Source organism: Canis lupus, chromosome 30 (assembly GCF_048164855.1).
Source record: "Canis lupus baileyi chromosome 30, mCanLup2.hap1, whole genome shotgun sequence".
NCBI lineage: Eukaryota > Metazoa > Chordata > Mammalia > Carnivora > Canidae > Canis > Canis lupus.
In genome coordinates, this window is record NC_132867.1 from 31,441,685 (window position 1) to 31,461,104 (window position 19,420).

The window sequence follows — 19,420 nt, forward strand, 5'->3', positions numbered from 1 at the left end:
AAACACTAAATATCAACGTGCTATGGAAACATTAAAATTTTAATATTAAAAACAGCAGTTGAATTTCTATGGACATCTGAAAGAATATTAAACAAAAATATCTAAGACAATTCCAAGAATGCTTGTATTTAGACCCTCATTTGTGTATCTAGCTAATATTACTAAACTGAATAACTAACTAATGAAGTAATGAACTACCCTGAGAGGTTAGAAAACATTCAAGAGAAAACACAAGACAAAACAATGTTGTACAGATACCTGCAACCCTGGTTGCTCCCAGAACAAAGGAACGGATCCCCGGATTTGTATGAAAGAAGAAACAGAGTCATCTAAGTATACAACCTACAGAGAAAAATAACATATAAAATATTTCCACAAAGTTACTACCTCTACATTACAAAGACAAATATACTAACATCTCTTGCATGCTAGTTTTATCTTATAACCAACTCACATCTAATTGTCCTAACAAAATATCCAGAAAAGGCCACCAAATAAGTGTGATTTTTCTCTTAACTAGTGATAGTTTTTCCATAAATTAACCAAAAAAATAGTAAAAATATAAGCATAAAAATCACTTTTAGAATGCCTTCTGAATCTCAATATTTTACACACATACTTTTATATTTATTTTTTTTCTTTAGCTTTTTATATTTTCTAAAACTAATTTGAAGTACTGAGTTGGGCTGGGGGGAGGCCTGAATGTACAATAATATAGTTTCAGAGCCAAAAAAAATGTTTTTAATTCAAATATAATGAACAGTGTTATATTAGTCTCAGGCATATGATATAATGATTGAACAATTCTATACATTTCTTAGTGCTCATCAAGATAAGTGTACTCTTAATCTCCTTCATCTATTTCATCCATCCCCACTCCCCCACCTCCCCTCTGGCAACCACCAATTTGTTCTCTGTATTTAAGAGTACTTTTGTTTGTTTGTTTCTTTTTTTGTTTTGTTTCTTAAATCCCACATATGAGTGAAATCATATGGTATCTGTCTTTCTCTGACTGCAAATGTCATAACTTACTTTTAGTTGGTATATATATCTACCTTTAAGAGCTGGGCTTGATTTAATTTTTTTTATTTATTTATTTTTTATTTAATTTCACACAAGAAAACATTTTATTAAATTATCTAGCTCTCTAATTGAGGATTTTTAAATTCAATACCAAAACGTATAGCACTGACATCATGCTAATTAGTAAAAATCTTGTTACTCATTTGAAGAGTCATACCGAAGTTTGTTTATAAATAAGTTTGTCTTAGGGAAGTCTTTCTTAAGGCTAGTAAGCAGCCAAGAACAACCACAAAATGACATTACAGATGTGAAAAGGAGTTTTGAATCCAGTAGAAATCTATGGATCTATTATTTTCTGAGCCTCTCTTCTAATACATGAATCAAGCAATATAAAACACCATGTACCTGTTCTGTTTCTACAAAATTAGCAACGTGACCATCATCATTTGTTCCTCGGACATTAAACCTGGTCCCAGCTCGTTCACAGCTGAGTCTGGAAATGAGGCAAGCCTTTGCCTGCTTATGAGCAGCATAAATTGTTCTGATTTCTACTCCCCCACACATGAGGCGTAATAACCAGTCATCACAATTCACACCATAGTGCTTGAGATGCAAATGCAAAGACTGATTCCTAGCAGAAAAAAAAATAACTCATTAGCTTACTGAGTACCAGATAACACAGCATAAGTTTTAAAACAGTGCTCCTGAAACATTAATTTAATGTCATTCAATTAAAAGGCCCTACAAATAAGTCAATTCATTTACATTTACCATGCTAGGAATCAAAAGATGAGGCTATAAAATGTGATCCTCCGGCATATGATCTATGGTTCAAAGAAAAGAAACATATCTTTTATGTTTTTAGTATCTGTGCTCCATTCTGTTGTCTTTTCATATAATGTATATATAACCTAACTTTCCCCCAAAAAAGGATTTCATACAAATACTCCCACCCCACTTTATAAAGCTCTACTCTTAACGTTTGACTTTAATAAGGCTCTAAATAGCCAACTGAACTAGTAGCTACCATATTAATACATGTCTAGATTTTTCCATTACTCTGAATGGTTTAGTGGGGGCCTCGTTTTCAAATTTTTTCAGAGCAAAAAGTTTTATTAAAATAAACATACAGAAGCCCAATGAGTAGGAAACTCACCAGAGCTGAGTCACTATGGCTAAAGCAGGGATAGGGGCTGGAATCCTGCCAGGTTGGCTACCTTCTGATCCTGCTGACTGCCTCTTCTGGGCTCTATACTGGACTCTAGCCCTCCAAAGAATGCATATGGAATATCCTGACCAATTTATCACCAAAGGAAATATATTGTTGTGCAGAAAAACTTACTGGCTGGCTTTTCAGAGAACCAGGAGTCTCATAAAAGTGAATTTTCTATAATACTGAAGCTTGGTTCTCAAGTTTTAAAACTCCCCTGTTTTAGGTAGAAATTTTTCTTAAGTACTCTGCACTATCTCGCTGTCTTAGTCTCATTAATACACAGCACTACTGCTAGACCAGCAGCTGCCCAGCCCTCCTCCTCAGGGTATAGGTGATGGTAGAGATAAGACAGCTGGTGGGCATGTGCAGTTCTGATAAACCATCTACGTAAGTGAATGGTGAGATTACTATTAGACTAACACTCAATCCAATGGCCATTAAGTATTTTCAAAATATGACATAAGCCTCCATACTCTACTATTGCCTATACTGATCTGAGGTGAAGTTCAAATGACTGTGATCCAGTATGTCCAGATACCATAGAGAGTCCCATGTCATGGCAGAGGTATAAGCAATATACCTGTCTCCATTTAAATACAAGTGGGATCCTATGTATTTGTTCAGGTAGTTTCTCTCTCTACCATCAGTTTTCATTTCTCTTTGCTGTCAATGAATTGCTGTCTTAATTCTATTTAAATTCATAAACAACTCTCAACTGGCCGCAGCTTCAAATCTCCAAAGGAATAAATGAGTGGAGTTTTTGTGATAGGTGTTTGTGACTCTGGAAACAAAACTTACTTGGCTGTATCCTGGAAAATATTTCTACTAAGCTACAAGAGTATGCATAATACATTCATAAAGCTTTCATTTTTCTATGCAAGGTGAAGCTCAAGAATGCCAATCCTTGGAAAAATTGTAGAAAGCGTAAAATTACCAAAACTCATTTTTGGTGTTTTAGTCTCCCTTTTGTTCAACCTGTCTCCTATTCAATAAACCCCTTCAGTCTGTTAGGTAAACTGTTGCCACCTCCACCCTTAAGTAAATGAAATAAATAAATAAATTACTCCTACTGGTTAAACTTAGCAAATGTGCTTAACTGCTGATCATTGGAGCCAATGCATCCACACCTGCTTAAACTTCTAATTATTGGCAAGAAAATTTTTATCTCTTAATCTAAGATATTTGGGGTTAGAATGACCAGAGTGGGGAGAAAAAAGTCAGGGCAGCTGCCCTGCCCATCTGCGCCACCTTAACTTTTCAGGGATTTCCATGTCTCTTCCATCAGAAAAAGTGTGGGGCTGACCTCTAGGCCCACTTAATTGCCCTATTAACCATTCCTTCCCAGCCCTTCATTGTCTCCTCCTTTGTGAGGTTCCAAGTCTCTAGGATGCTGGAGTCTTTTTTTCATTCTGCCTCGTTTCTCCTCTGTATTACTATGCTGGGCCAAAAAAAACTTGCACATTAGCTAAAAAGCTTCCTCTAAAGTTTGTTTCTTATCCTAAGGTTTTGTTGACTTTGAGCCCTCTGACACCCAAGACAGATAGGTCAGACTAAACGGGCCACTCAAGGACTATAGGTAGATGGTGCAAGTGGGAGGAAAAGAAAATATCCAGAACACCTTGAATCTGACCTACTGAGGGAGACCCAAGGGCAGAGAGTCCTGGACTGCGGTCTTAGAACGTGCAAACATAATGAAATATAATTGCTACATGATGTTAGGGGAAAATGCCCACAGCAATGCTGACTGTGGACAAGAGAAGCAATATCCTAGAAAACTGGTCAGCTCCAATAAAGCAGCACTAATTATAGTTACATGTGCTTACCTTTGTGCATACTATAGTACAGTTTATGCATAATCATGAAATATCCATTACCTACTTAAGTCTTACTTTATTATAGTACTAACCTTTATCCTAGCATATCACTTCTTCACAGTCCATTGCTCTTAAATCAAGATTATGCACCTATTACCTTTAAATTAAAAATGAGGGGATCCCTGGGTGGCGCAGCGGTTTGGCGCCTGCCTTTGGCCCAGGGCACGATCGTGGAGACCCGGGATCGAATCCCACATCAGACTCCCGGTGCATGGAGCCAGCTTCTCCCTCTGCCTGTGTCTCTGCCTCTCTCTCTCTCTCTCTCTCTCTCTGTGACTATCATAAATAAATAAAAAATTAAAAAAAAAAATGAGGCAATGCTGTCTTAGAAAAACAGTACTAAAAAAAAAAAGAAAAAGAAAAAAGAAAAACAGTACTGCCAGAAACAAGATCTCAAAACTATGAACAGTAAATATGAGTATCACAACTTGATTACAACTAATTCATTCTTAATTTTAAAATAAATATCTTAAATATATTTCAGAAACGAAAGGTCAGTTTAGATTGGGCAGAGCAAATGGGTTGCATGTCACATGGGAACTTCAATAAGCTGACACTGGCTGCCTGCTATGCTCTGCTGAGGATTCTGGAGCAGGAGACAGTGGGGTGCTCAATCAGCAATGCCCATCCTTGCTATCTTTGGAAATAACTGATGAACACACTATGCACCAAATCACCAAACTATTGCACAGCAAGCACATGATTACCAAGGGAAAAAACGTTAACACAAACTCACCAGAAAAATCTATTATCAGTTGTGTGTTCTTGCATGCTACGATGTGCATTAAGACTTAGATCTAAACTGATTCCAGATGCAGACCATGCAAAATAAAAGTTTCCTGAATTCAAAACTTTTCGCACTTCTGAAATGCGATCCTCTTCTGAAGAATCAATTCGTAGTGATATGAATTCAGTAGAAGTAACTCGGAAAACTTCAGATTCTTGAATTTTTCCAACAGACATACATCCAGTGACTAAAACCAGATAATGTAACATGGTATCACCTGCAAAAACCAAAGAATTCATCGGATGAAAAGTCCCTGAATTCCCAATATTTTTCAAGTTATTCAAAATTTCCTCCAACTTTCTTGTCATGTTTCCAACTTTTAAAATCTGACAGCATGCTTATTTTAAACTGACATGGACATGTTTACATTTACAACTGGATTTTTGCAAAAGTTGAAAAAAATCCTTGATTAAACACATTTAGATCCATGAACCATTTAAACATTAACAGAATAATCTCACATTGATGAAATTATTCCTTTGATTAATCTGATATTAAAAAATTTATCAAGTAAAAAAATAATCTATATGTTATCTTCCCCATCTTTCCTTTATGTTTGTCAGGAAATCCACATAAGACAATAAATGTGGGAGCTCTTTGTAAATAGCACAGTTCAAAGAAATGGAAAAAATATAAATGTGAGCTGCTGTTGTCGACATATGAACAGAAAGCCCTTGATAACAATTTATAAAGCAATTTGGTTTACAAAAACTTTCATAGATATTTTCACTGATTTTGGCAAAAATCCCATGAAATTAGCATGAAGGCGAAATTCAGTGGTGGTGTACTTTGACAGGCAGAAGTGGCCCTGAATCTTGGCTCTGCCACTTATTATCTAGACCAACTTTAGTGTGCTAACAGAACCAACCTGAGATACACTCCCTCACAAACCAGGATTAAAATAAACCTCACTGGACTGTGAGGGTTACCTGAGGCAGTATTAGCTAAGCACCTAGGCACAGTGCTTTACATGTGATAGATTCATAACAAATGACAAATCTCCACTTTACACCAGTCCTCCTCAAAGTTTGGCCCATGGACTGTCACAGTGAGAAAGGTGCATGTTCCAGAATGGAAATCAATTACCTCACTAAATTCACTGTTCAGTTTAGCTGACTTTTTTTGCATAGTAAGACTCTATCAACCAAGGGAGCCATGTGTTGATTTGCATGATGGTGCAAGCTCCTTATCTCATCACATACCAATAACAAAATGGTTCACAGACTGGTACCAGGCCTTGGGCCACACTTCCAGCTACGCAGTCACAAGGGTTACTCTGCAGCCTGCGGTGACATTAAGTGGCAGGGATGGACTCAAGCTGTGACCTTTTAAATACAAAGCAGATGTCCTTTCTACTATAAACCAGAGCAATCAGTGTGGTTCTAAGATGTCTTTTTTTAAAGCACTGGAACAAACAAAAAAAGACAATGCCCTGATTTTCTCTTTTAACAACTGATACCAATCTTAAAGTGTTCATATAGGATAATGTCTCTGAAACTTAAAATCACAACAGCTTGAGTATGTCACATGCCTTTTCAACTGACATTTTCCCAAGATTAGCATAATTAGGGTTTAAAAGATGTTACCATGCTTTTAGCTCAAATATGGAATATGAAATGATATATAAGCAATCTCTCAAATCCTTAGAATTAATAGAGATAAAAAAGATTATTAATTATACTGAATAATAAACTTACCAAGATTTAATCGTAAAACACCTAAAAGTCCATATGCATCCAGTACTTTGGAGTATGTACCCTTGATTGCCTCTTTTTCTGCAGATGCTACAAAAAAAGTTCCAGGGTCATTTAGTTATAAAGCCAGAGTTTCAAACAAAAATCTAAATACAACATACATACATATACATATATATACATATATATGTGTGTGTGTGTATATATATATATGTATATATATATATATATTTTTTTTTTTTTTTTTTTTTTAAGTAGGCTCCATGCACAGTGTGGAGCCCAATGCAGGGCTTGAATTCATGACTTGGAGATCTAGACCTGAACTGGGATCAGGAGTCAGATGCTTAACCTACTGAGCCACCCAGGCATCCCTAAACCTGATATTCTTAATATAAATATATCAAATAAAATATTTCCTCAGCTAGTAACTTAATTGTCCTTCTCAAAGAGTCAACAAATTTTTCCAGCACCACTGATGAATAAATCCAGCCTCTCCCAATGATCTGAAGTACTGCCCTAAATAATACTCATGTTTTGGAGACTTTTTTGTTTTTAAAGATTTTATTTATTTATTCATGAGAGACACACAGAGAGAGGCAGAGAGAGAGAAGCAGGCTCCACGCAGGGCGCCGGATGCGGGACTCGATTCCGGACCTCTGGGATCACACCCTGAGGCGAAGGCACACGCTCAACCACTGACTGAGCCACCCAGGCATTCCCCCCCCTTTTTTAAAAGATTTTATTTATTTGGAGATTGTTTTTGAATCTTCTCTGTCCCACTCACCTGTTTGCCCATGTCTACTACCAGCACTGCCCTGTGTTATCACACCTCTAGTAGACAACATCCAACTCCTTCACCAGCAATCTTTCAGAATGTGGCCTCAACCTCCTCTTTCTGCTTCATTTTTCAATTACTTTCCCCCTCCTTCCGCCCCCCTTCTATGCTCTCATCACATTAAACTGTCCCTAATTGCCCCCAAAGCACTCTTTTACATTCCTGCACCTTTGCACAGCAATCTAGCTTTCTGTCTACAAGGCTCTACCTGACCACCTTATGTAAACATCACACAAAGTTACTTTCTGGAAACCTTTCTCTAACCTCTACAGGCACACTTCTTTCACAGAGCTCCCTCTTCATGTTGTCAAAACATTTTATATAGACCCATCACTTCTCTTTCCCATTAACCAGCCCAATCCTTGAAGGCAATAATGTTGTCCTATGCATCCTTTTATCCCTGACATTTAGAATAGTGCTTGAAACATAGAAGATGACAAATGTTTAAATGATAAAAGCTAACAGCAACGCTTGACTGCAGAGTTTAGCAGAGGAACGGATATCTTCAGTTGCACCTTTGTCTTGATTCATTTCTTCTGCTATCAAGTTAATGTTATCTTGCTGATGAATACAATCCACAGAATAATATCCCTAGGTCAGGTGTTATGGTTACTCTGTTGAAAAACAAAAACAAATCCTGAAACTTTAAAGGAAAACTCTTCCCAGTTCTTAGCAAATATTAAAAAATTTACCAAAAACACCCGAAGAAATTTAAGCCATAATTTGTAACTCAATGGACAATTCCAAATAATTCTAAAGTCTACAAATCCAGAAAGGTGTGATCCTCTTTCTCATTCTGTCCTTTCTCTTCTATTTCTTTCCTTCTTTACTGTTCTCCCCTTCCACTCTCTATTCCACACTCCCCAACTCACCTCCTGACTGACTGGTTCATTCCTTATTTACCCTAATCTCTTGTGCCTGACCCCTTTCTCCTTTCCTCATTCATCTACAATACAGAATTATAATACAGTTTGGCAACAGTATGTGTTCCACATTAGAAAAGTATGTTATGGGGCCCCTGGACGGCTCAGTAGGTTAAGCGTCTGCCTTTGCCTAGATCAGGATCTCAGGGTCCTGGGATCAAGCCCAGAGTAGAGCTCCACTCTTCTCCCTGCTCAGTGGGGAGCCTGCTTCTCCATCTCCCTCTGCCCCTATCCCCGGTTTGTGTTCTTTCTCTCCCTCTAATAAACACATAAAATCTTAAAGAAAAGAAAAGGAAAGCATATTATCAGATCCTTAATGCCTTCCAACTTGTCAATCTTTATTTACAGCCAACAAAAGGGCTATCTTCTCAGCCTACTACTTTGCCTAATATTCCTTAGTACTTTGTATTAGAGAACTTTTCCTTTGCCCCCAAGCTCTTCTCCAGGGTTCTAATTGTTCAGGGGGGGAAATGATGAGGGAACAGAGGACTATCTGAGGACAAAGCACAAGCCCAGGGCAGCACACTGAAAAGTCTTGAAGCAGGTAGAGGGACATTCCTCTACTGACTCAACTGCCTCAGTGGATGTTAATACTTTGCTGAGGGCAGAAGGCAATCTTAGCCCGACCCCCAGGATCCTGTAAGTCTACTTTAACATATAAAAATTCCTTTAGAAACCTCCTTTATCTCTAAACACCCCCCCCCAAGATACATATTGGCAATCATCCCCCAAGCACATGGCACACCGATATACCTCTGAAGGGTCTCATGACTAAGGTTTTATTAGATGGTAATAAAAGACCTTTTCCCAACAATAGCTAGGCCCTTCAAGATTCTGGAAACCTTGCTTCCAGAATTCCTTGGACAGTATGCCCCTCCCAACTCTCAGGTATATGATCAGTCACTCCTCACAAGCCGGGGCAGCAGCTCTTCCTGCCCACAGGTCCTGTCCCCGTGCTTTAATAAAACCACCATTTGGAACGCCTGTCTCTGCCTCTCTCTCTCTCTCTGTGTCTCTCATGAATGAATAAATAAAATCTTCAAACAAACAAACAAAAAACCCCACCATTTTGCACCAAAGACGTCTCAAGAATTCTTTCCTGGTCGTTGGCTCCGGACCTCACCCCACCAAACTTCACCTATATTCCAAAACTTCATCAATCTCATCTTCCTTGCCCGATACACCTCTTTTTGGACTGTCTACTCATAAGCCTTCTTCCTAGTTAACCCACTTCTGCCTTGGAATGAGTTGTGCTCTGCTAGCTGGCAGCACAGGCAAAAACTAAATTACTCAATTAATCACTCAATTAGCTGATACTGTCATAATTCTCTAGCATGCTCATTATTCAGTGAGGCCTTTACCTTTATCAAAGCTGCCTATACAAAATTAGAGAGTAAGATTTCACCCAGCCATTAAAGTTATGAGGATTTGTATTTCCTTCTGCATTCCCAGAGTTCTTCTTCTCCTTATTACAACATATGCTTAAGTAACTGTTACTCCTAACATTAAATGACAAATGACACAAATATAAAATGTCACATTAATTTTAATTATATTTTATAAAGTAAATCAGGATCCTATCCCTAAATACTGCCTCATTAAGAGTACCACATATACATTAAAGCAAACGTTAGAGACTTGTTACATCTCTGATGACAGAAGGCATGGCTTCCAGGGCAAATGTTAGTTTTAGAGCATACATGCTCTATGTATTTAAATACCATCACTAATATAGTAATATAGATATTACCAGATATTTACCCTAATCTCTTGTGCCTGACTCTTCTGGTACATGGTCACTCTTCTAGTCATGTATAATAATTATCTTTTCATTGACTGTGCTCCAAATATATGAATATGTTGTGTCTCTCAGGCCCCATGAAAACCTATTAAACTGTCATCTGATTCAAACATTGCCAACAAATGTCATGCTGCTTATTTACACTTTTATATTATATTCTAAGACTCAGGAAACAGGACACACACACACAGGCATACAATTTAAACTAAAGTGCCTATTCCTAGATAAAAGTATGCTTAAGGAAAGGAAAAATAATTTGAAGAGCAGATATCACTTTATTTCCCAGGAATGTTTTGCTTTCTCCTCAAACTATTAAATGAAATTTTATTTTTTATTTTTTATTTTTTTTATTAAATGAAATTTTAAAATAAGTTTTAGAGTGATAAATGATGCTGCAGTTGAAGTATCTGTATATTGTTTCTGTGATGATTATGACAGTAACACATATTATTTAATTTTCACAAGAATCCCATCAGCAAAATTACGACTATTTCCATCTGACATGAGGAAACAGGGTTAGAGAGGTGATCAATTTGTTATTAACAAACTGATAACCTCTTAAACAGCCCCAAAGAATGCAGCTTCAGAAGGAAGGGATTTTTTTTTAGGATTTTATTTATTTATTCATAAGAGACACACACACACACAGAGGCAGAAACACAGGCAGAGGGAGAAGCAGGCTCCATGCAGGGAGTCTGACGTGGGACTCGATCCCGGGACCCCAGGATCATACCCTGGGCCGAAGACAGGCGCTGAACCGCTGAGCCACCCAGGGATCCCCGGAAGGAAGGGATTTGGCCTAGCTCACTGCTCTATCCCCAGTGGCAGAGCTCAGTGCCCGGCGCTCAGTAGGAGTTCAAAGATATTATGTCAAATGAATTTGTGAATGAAATTTCAGAGCCATATGCAATTTTAATTCCAGACACTTTCAATTCCCTAAGAGAACATAGTGTTTTCTTCCTAAACATTTTTTTATGTAAAGGACTGTAGATGTTTTCCTATTCTTCCATATACGCTTCAGAGGTTTGGGGTAGAATTGAGGGAGGTCTTTTGCAGGTTGTCAGAGCCCAAGCAGAGTAAGAACAATGGCTCTGTGCATGGATTTGAAGCCAGAGGCAGGGAGAGAGGGCACTCATTTGGGGGGAGGACAGCCTGGGATAAGACAAGTCTCAGTAGGGTGAGGAGGGTGGTGCCCACCCAGGGATGTTGGGAGAGGCCTGGTATGGCAGGTTGAAGCTTGGGCAGGGTGGGGAGGGCAGGGTGCACTGAAGGGAAGCCCAGGGCAGGGTGCTGGAGGCCCTGTAGGCTGAGGAAGGCACCCACACGGTGGAGGCAGCTTCAGTGGCAACAGGAAAGTGGTTGATCATAAGGGGAATGATCAGGATAATGGGAACCAGGTTCCTCACTGTCAGTGAATGAGCGTACAAATATGGAAGGAGAGAAAACTAGAATGGGCACTGCAGTGTTGATAGGAATTAGAGTTACCAATGTGAACTCCTAGTTTTCTAGATAGACAGATGGACAGACATAGATATAAATGAGTGTGTATAACTATATATATACATATTCACACATAATTACACATTCTCCTTAGTTCTATCCATTGACAGGGCCTGAGATCAGCAGTACTCCAATAGCAATGGCCACACCTAGCACCCAGACTTTGCTTTCTAATACCACTGTCCACTATTAAGGATTCCTTGGAAAAATGGCTATTCTAGGGCAAAGGCAGAGACAAGAGGAGCCTGGAACATATTCTTGTGTCACAACAGGAATACTCAAAGAATAATGGAGAAATGTCACAGAAATAAGAAACCAGCCTCAAGGGGCGTCTACTAGAGAAATCTGGAACAATCTGAAGCATCAAAACAAATTAAAATAGTTAACAGATTACAACCCACTGAATAAGCCCATCAACTGAAAGTGTGATGAGTCATGGGGAAGTTTACATGTTCTCGAAGTACCTTGCCTCAAAACACTTTTTATACAAGGAGTCTGCCAGAGACCACCTAAATCAAATAATCAGAATAAATACCACCAGTAATGGGACAAGTCAAAACTGTGTGCCCCCTGACAGGATATAATGGAAAGGACACAGCACCACTTCTGTAATATTCCTGCCAGGACATATCACCCGAATCTGAGCACAAGGAACCATGAGACAAACTCAAAGTGAGGTACATTCTACAAAACAACTGGCCTTCATCTTCAGAAGTTTCAAGGCCGTAAACATCAAAGACTGAAGAACTTTTCCAGATTTAAAAGGGAATAAAGAGGGAGGCCAACAAATAAAATGATAAATCTAAACTGGATCGTTTTACTATGAGTCGTTGGGACAGTTGGTGAACTTGAATGGAGTCTGAGGATTAGACAGATGTACAATGTTAACTTTTTTATGGTTATATTGTAGTTATGAAGGAGCAATTCTTTCTAGGAAATAAGTAACAGTATTTGTGGGTGACTGAACATTATTATGTCAGCAATATTCTCCAATAAATCAGAAAAAAGTTCTTTGTACTGAACTTCAGCTTTTCTGTATCTTTGACAATGCTTCAAATTAAAAAAAAAAAATGAAATGCAACCATCAAAAATAAAATTTAAACACATGCACATTCCTAAATTAAGAAGCTTTTATCTCTACAAAGCACTAAGATAAATGCTTAGAGTATCATGTTACCTCCTCCCCAAACATTTTTTTAATGGGGAAAGAATTCTCTTATTTTATGAAACTCTATGAAATAGAAGTACATGATGTAAGAGGGAGAGACTTAATTAAATTATTGTTCTATTTCTCTGGTAACTTTTAATTCTTGAAAATAGTTTGGGAATCTTCCACTACAAAGAGATTACTTAAATTAAAAAGCCATAGTACTTTAAAATACTGTGTATAACCTTTAGATAAAACACAAAATGTACCAATTTTCACTCTCTCATCCCCATCTTTCCTTTTTCCTCATAATTTCCCCTGGCATCCTACACTGCAGCCAAAATGAATAAAAAATGAATAATGGGTGGCTCCTTCTGTGTGCTCCACATTGTTTTCCCTTTGTTCACAGTGTTCTTTCCATCTGGAACACGGTTTAGTCATCTCTCTGTTTCCAAATATTACCCATCCTTCAATACCTAACTCAAATGCTTTCCTTGATCATGCCGGAAGTAAATCTTCCTTCTCGTTATTTTATACCTCATTCCCTGTATACGAACAGCAACAGAAATGGCCTCATTTTTTAAAAAGGATTTATTTACTTACTTATGAGAATGAGAGAGAGAGAGAGAGAGAGAGAGAGAGAGCACGTAAGCACACAAATGGGGAGAAGAGCAGAAGGAGAGAACGGGGGGGGGGGGGGGGGGGAGAATCTCAAACAGACTCCTCACTGAATGGGGAGCCCAGAACAGGGGCTCCATCTCATGACCCTGATACCATGACCTAAGCTGAAATCAAAGGGTCAGTTGCTTAACCACCTGAGTGCCCAGGTGCCCCTCATTTCTTTTTATCTCAACACAATACCAACCTAACCAGAGACACTGAACACTGCGATTGTTAAGTATTCATCTAATAGACCAAAACAAATTAAGAGGTTATAGCACAGAAGGGAATGTGCTGTGAGTTTTTAAATAATATAGAAAAAGATAAACATTTAACCTTACTACCAATAGCATCTGAATGCTCTAAAGTCTGACTTTTCCTCACAGTGACGTCTGGAAATTTTCCAATATGATGTCTATCTATGGTGGATGTCTCTGGGGGTGTGAGGTTGGGAGTGGGCAACACAGGCCTTGTTAAATGATTTCTAACCAGAGCTTAAACTAGTGGAGTTTATGGAATGGTAGGATGTATGGAGAGCCCCAAGGAAAACAGAGTGAAAGAATGAAAGGAATGAGAGTTCAGCAGGTGTGGTGATACGGAGGTTCAGGTTCCTCCTTGCCCCTGGGGCTGTCTTTCAAGGTATCTACTGGGTTTTCAATCAGGGGAACAGACTGCTCTGTATTTTTTTTCTCCTGTTTATGTTGATGTTGTTAAGCAAACAGGATGCTAGGAAAAACAAACCTTTCTTTTTAAAAGTTACTTATTTCTAACCACCATCAAGACCCGTAGCAGCTCAACTCAGGTAGAGCTGGACTTCTCTGGCTCATCTGTTCAACATGTAAAGTAAGGCAGGGCCTGACTCCCCAAGTTACTACTGGAATACCTCAGGGTTCAACAGTACCCAACTTCCTCTAAGGCTTATCTTAAAGAGAAAAGCTCTTTTTCCCTTGTCACACCCAACACTGCCTTTCACTTACGCTTTCAATTTTTTCTTAATTTACCATCTAATGCGAACATGCAGTTCCGGAGAACATGGGGCTATTTTACAATATATCCACACCTCTATAGAACTGATCATCTGAAAGTCTTCTGATTTTAATCCTAGTAAGTATGTGAATACGAATAAGATCATAGAATAGAATTTAAAACAAAAGAAAATATGTGCCATAAACATTTATTCTCTTTTAAAAAAAAAGATTTTATTTATTTATTCATGAGAGACACAGCAAGAGAGGCACAGAATAGAATTTAAAACAAAAGAAAATATGTGCCATAAACATTTATTCTTTAAAAAAAAAAGATTTTATTTATTTATTCATGAGAGACACAGCAAGAGAGGCAGAGACACAGGCAGAGGAGAAGCAGGCTCCATGCAGGGAGCCCAATGTGGAACTTGATCCCGGGCTCCAGGATCATGCCCTGGGCCGAATGCAGGCACCAAACCGCTGAGCCACCGAGGCTACCCAACATTTATTCTCATAAGAATATTTATAGATGAAATTACATGACATCTGGTATTCACTTTAAAATAAATAGGGAGGGGGAACTAGTAGATAGGGATATAGATAAACACAAGTGTCCATGAGTTGATAATCATGGAGGTTGGGTGACAGATACATGGAGTACAATGACATTAGTCTCCCTTTTTTGATGCATGTTTGAGACTTCCCAAAATAAAATGATAAAAAAAACTTATTCTGACAACATTCTTTGGCATGCTGGATAAGTTCAGAAAGAAGAGAAGGCAAGATAACTCTGGCCAGTCAGTGAGAGCAGGGGCTACTGGAATTCTAAGTAATCTGAGAGGTACTTTCCTCCAATTACCTTCAACCAAAGGTATACTAATCAAAAGCTCAATGGGCATCTGGACTTTTAGAACTTGAAAGGAAGCCGTAAGTCCTACTGCCTTTAGAAAGACCCGTAGCGGGTGTCTGGGTGGTGGTTAGGCAACCAACTCTTGATTTCAGCTCAGATCATGATCTCAGGGTCGTGGGATAGAGCCCCATGTCCACCTACACACTCAGTGTGGAGTCTGCTTGAGATTCTCTCTCTCTCCCTCTTCCTCTACCCCCCTCCTATACACAGGTACACATGCTCTCTCTCAAATAAAAAAGTAAATAAAATATTAAAAAAAAATGACCCCATAGCCCACTCTAAGGCCATCATATAATCATCAAATGATAAATATATAATAAATTGGGAAGGAAAACTCAGCGATTCCAGAATGGAGACCCCAGGAAGGGTAAATAATGCTGTACTCCGCCATAAATGTTTTCCTTACATTCATCTTAAATAACTTAGCTTTAGTATCCTCCTCTCTTGAAAACAGTCTTGGAGAATAACAAGCTGGCCCTGGCTCATCACAGGAGAGGTTGAGGAATACTGAAAACTATACTAAGCCATGAGGTAGTGACATCCAACACCTTTATTCAAGTGACTTAACTCACTCAGCTGTTTTAGCTCTGTACTGCTTTCAAAGTTCTTTTAACTGAACAAATTCAGGACAGCAAGGAGGCCTAACCTATGTTTCCTACTGAAGCAACAGAAAGTAATGAAAATAGAAGCTGAAGAGGTGATCTATTTATAGACTACAGAAAACACTCAAAAGTATACATGTATCAATTGGTCTTCATCAAAATTTAACATACTAATTGTCCTCTAGCACATTGCTCAGCACCCTCCTTTGCTGGAGTGGCTTGCTTTTGTAGGATTATATCATACGACATAACTGACATTATTCAGCATTATTGGTATCACACCTTCTCTTCTCAAATTAGAATGTTAAGCAAATAATGAAGCATAACATCATCTATAGAAAGTCAGATGAAAACATAATCATATCCCTATTTCTTGATTTTCATGAGTGTGACTCTAAAACAGAGGCTTACTAAACAGAGAATAACTGGTGATCAGACCTGCATTGCTAACTCTACCATCTGAACAGAAAGAAACAAAATTAACTTATTACCTAAGATCACAAGATAATTACAAAGTCATTTATTTTAAATTTAAATGGTATTGAGGATTAAGTTTATAGGAAAATTTCTCTGACTTCTTAGAATTACAATAATTCAAATTAAACAATTAAAGCTACCTAATGAAGGTCCTGCTACCCAATGTCAACATTCTACTGTGACTCAAACCTTCCAGTTGGGCAGTAGACTTTCTTCAGCTGATAAGACCAAACTAAAAAAAGTCATTAAGAATGTGAAAACAAGATTACAAATTAGCATGCTCTTCCTAGAATCACAATTTGCCTGTGGTTGCATGCACTGCAGTTTGTGGTCAGCTTATTTGCATACAGGTAGCACTTTGGTGTAGAATGAGAGAGCCTCTAGTCAAAGGATCCTGGAGATCATGCAAAACAAGCTACTCATTTTCAAAAGGAAAAAACACTAAGAGTTTAGATGATTCATTCAAGATCATATAACTACCTGGCAGTAAAGCCACTTTCCATTTTACCATACATTAAAACAAAAATTATTTTAAAAGGAAAAGGTTCTCTTTGTATAATTAAATAATTAAAATTCCAGCTGAAAGACATTAAACTATCCAAATTAATGTTCTGTATAAACTGCAAATCCCAATCTTGACAACATTTCAAAATAATAATAACCTTTCACTCATTCATGTAACCAGTCTACTGAATGCTTACTATGTACCAGCACTCTAGCAAAGTTCTACAAATAAAAAAAGTCAGTGTTCTAATACTTTCCATTGGGAAGATAGCCATTATATAACTACACAAATGCAAAATTCTAAGTGGTAGTAAGTACTATGATGGAGTTCCAATAAGACTACAACAGGAGGAACTCATTTAAAATTGTTAGGGGAAGAGCAACGGTTAGGATAAGCCTGCCTGCAGAAGTGACCTTTACAAGGAAACCTGAAGAATAAACAGAAAGCTAGCCAAATGAAGAGTGGAGGTAAAAGCATTCCAAACAAATAATAATAATAATAATAATTAATAATAATAATAATAATAAAAACATTCCAGGCAACATACAAATACTCTATGACCCAGAAATTCCATTCCTAAAAATATATCCAACAGAAATGTGTACATATATGCACCAAAAGACACGGATAAGCATGTCATACTAGTGTCATTCATAACAGACAAAATTAGAAATAAATGTCAACAGAACAAATACTGGAAAAATTATACAATGGAATACTACTTGACAATGAAAACTACTGCAACATGCTACAACATAGATAATCTCTCATATAGAACATTGAGAGAAAGAAGCCAGATCCAACGGAATACATATTGAATGATTCCATTTACATTAGGTTAAAAACCAGATAAAACTAATCTGTGATTGTATGAAATCAGGCAGTGAATATCTCTGCAAATCATGGTTGAGATAATAATTGGGGAAGAATGTGAGGGAATCTTCTAGAAAGCCAGTAATGTTTATTTCTCAACCTGGCAGTGGTAACATGCATATGTTCACTCTAATAATTCATCACATTCTACATTTATGATTTCTGTATTTTTCTACATGCATGAGTAAATGTATTTTTTTAAATAAATATCGAATAGAAGAAACAGCATATGTGAAGGCTCTGAGATCAGAAATAATTTGGTACATTCAGAACTAAAAGAAGGCCGAAGTGGCTGGGACACAAAAACCAAGAGGCAAAATAATCTAAGACTGAAGAGGGAGGCAGGGACTCAATGATTTAATGCAGATCATTTTAAAGAGCTTGGATTTTAAGTCAGTGGTCAACCACAAAAAGGTTTTAATCAGGGAAATAATAATCATCTAAATTGTTTTTAAAGAGACTGGACAGTGGGTAAGAGGAGTGGAAACAAGGAGATCAGTTAAGGAGGCTATAGTAATGGTCCATGAAAGGGACTATAGTGGCTTGGCAGTGGTAGAACCAGCTAAATGGTGAATCGCATGGATTCTCAGTGAAATTAGAAGGTTGAGTATACTGGACATGGTAGTAGATTGAACGTGTGAAGTTGGAGAGAAGGAAATGTAGAGAATGATTCTTCTGGTTTAAACAACAAGGCAGGATGGATTGCAATCCACTAAGATAAGGAAGAGCAGGTTTGAGGGAGTGCAGAGATCGATGTGACTATAAACCCAGTATCTATTCCAACCTTTCTGTACTGTGTAGCCACCATACAGATTGGGGTATCATGGAAACCTAGACAATGATAGTAATTTCTACCTTATTTTGCTAATCAACAGCCCAATGCAAATTGCATATGAAACCCCTACAGCCACAGCATTTGAATCAGGAAAGGATACAAAACTCAATTTGATCCAGTGCAACAGAAAGTTCATGTTCATTTTGTGTGTTCCAATCCATTCCCTTAGATTTCAATTGTGTCATCCAACATAAGTATTATTCTACCCAGCTCTGTATCAGTCCCACACAGCTTTGCAATATCTACAAGTCTGGTAAACTATACTTTCCACCTATTCTCCAAGAGAATGATGAACTCATCCAACAAAATAAGCCAAAGACTAGACCCAATGTGGACCAAGCACAGATCACTAATGAGCACTAATGTACAATTAGCTAGGAATTTACTTAATTATAAGATTCATTCTTCCTATACTTCACACAAAGTTCATAGGATTAAAAGACTTTGTGTATCTACATTTCAGTAAGGTACTCAAAAGACTACAGCATCCTATGGTCTACTAGTAAGCAGAAGGAAACACAACTCATAATAAATATTTATTGGTAAGACCTAGTTTATATAAGTAAACACACTTTATATATAATGTTATATAAAAACTATGATAAAATGGAAATGAAGATTTTAATAAATATAACATTCAATACATAGTAATATATAATGTTTAAGCCTACAATTTAACCCAAAATATTTTTTTCCTTCCTTTTCTTTCCCTTCCTTTTCTTTTCTTATTTCAAAATCATCCAGAAATTTAAAGAGCATATCTTTCAACCTAAACTAAAAGAGTGATTAAAAAGTG

General features: G+C 37.6%; 1 protein-coding gene across 14 annotated transcripts in view; it reads right to left on the minus strand.

Moving 5' to 3' along the window:
• The window catches only part of SYNJ1 (synaptojanin 1), a 90,849-nt gene that overhangs the window by 60,971 nt on the left and 10,458 nt on the right, over positions 1–19,420 (minus strand). For all 14 annotated transcript variants that reach the window (XM_072806773.1, XM_072806777.1, XM_072806774.1 and 11 more), the window contains exons 3-6: positions 6,595–6,681; positions 4,847–5,114; positions 1,429–1,654; positions 259–342 (exon numbers count right to left, since the gene is read on the minus strand). In XM_072806773.1, the coding sequence (XP_072662874.1) occupies positions 259–342; positions 1,429–1,654; positions 4,847–5,114; positions 6,595–6,681 (665 nt within the window). The remainder of the gene's footprint in view (positions 1–258; positions 343–1,428; positions 1,655–4,846; positions 5,115–6,594; positions 6,682–19,420) is intronic.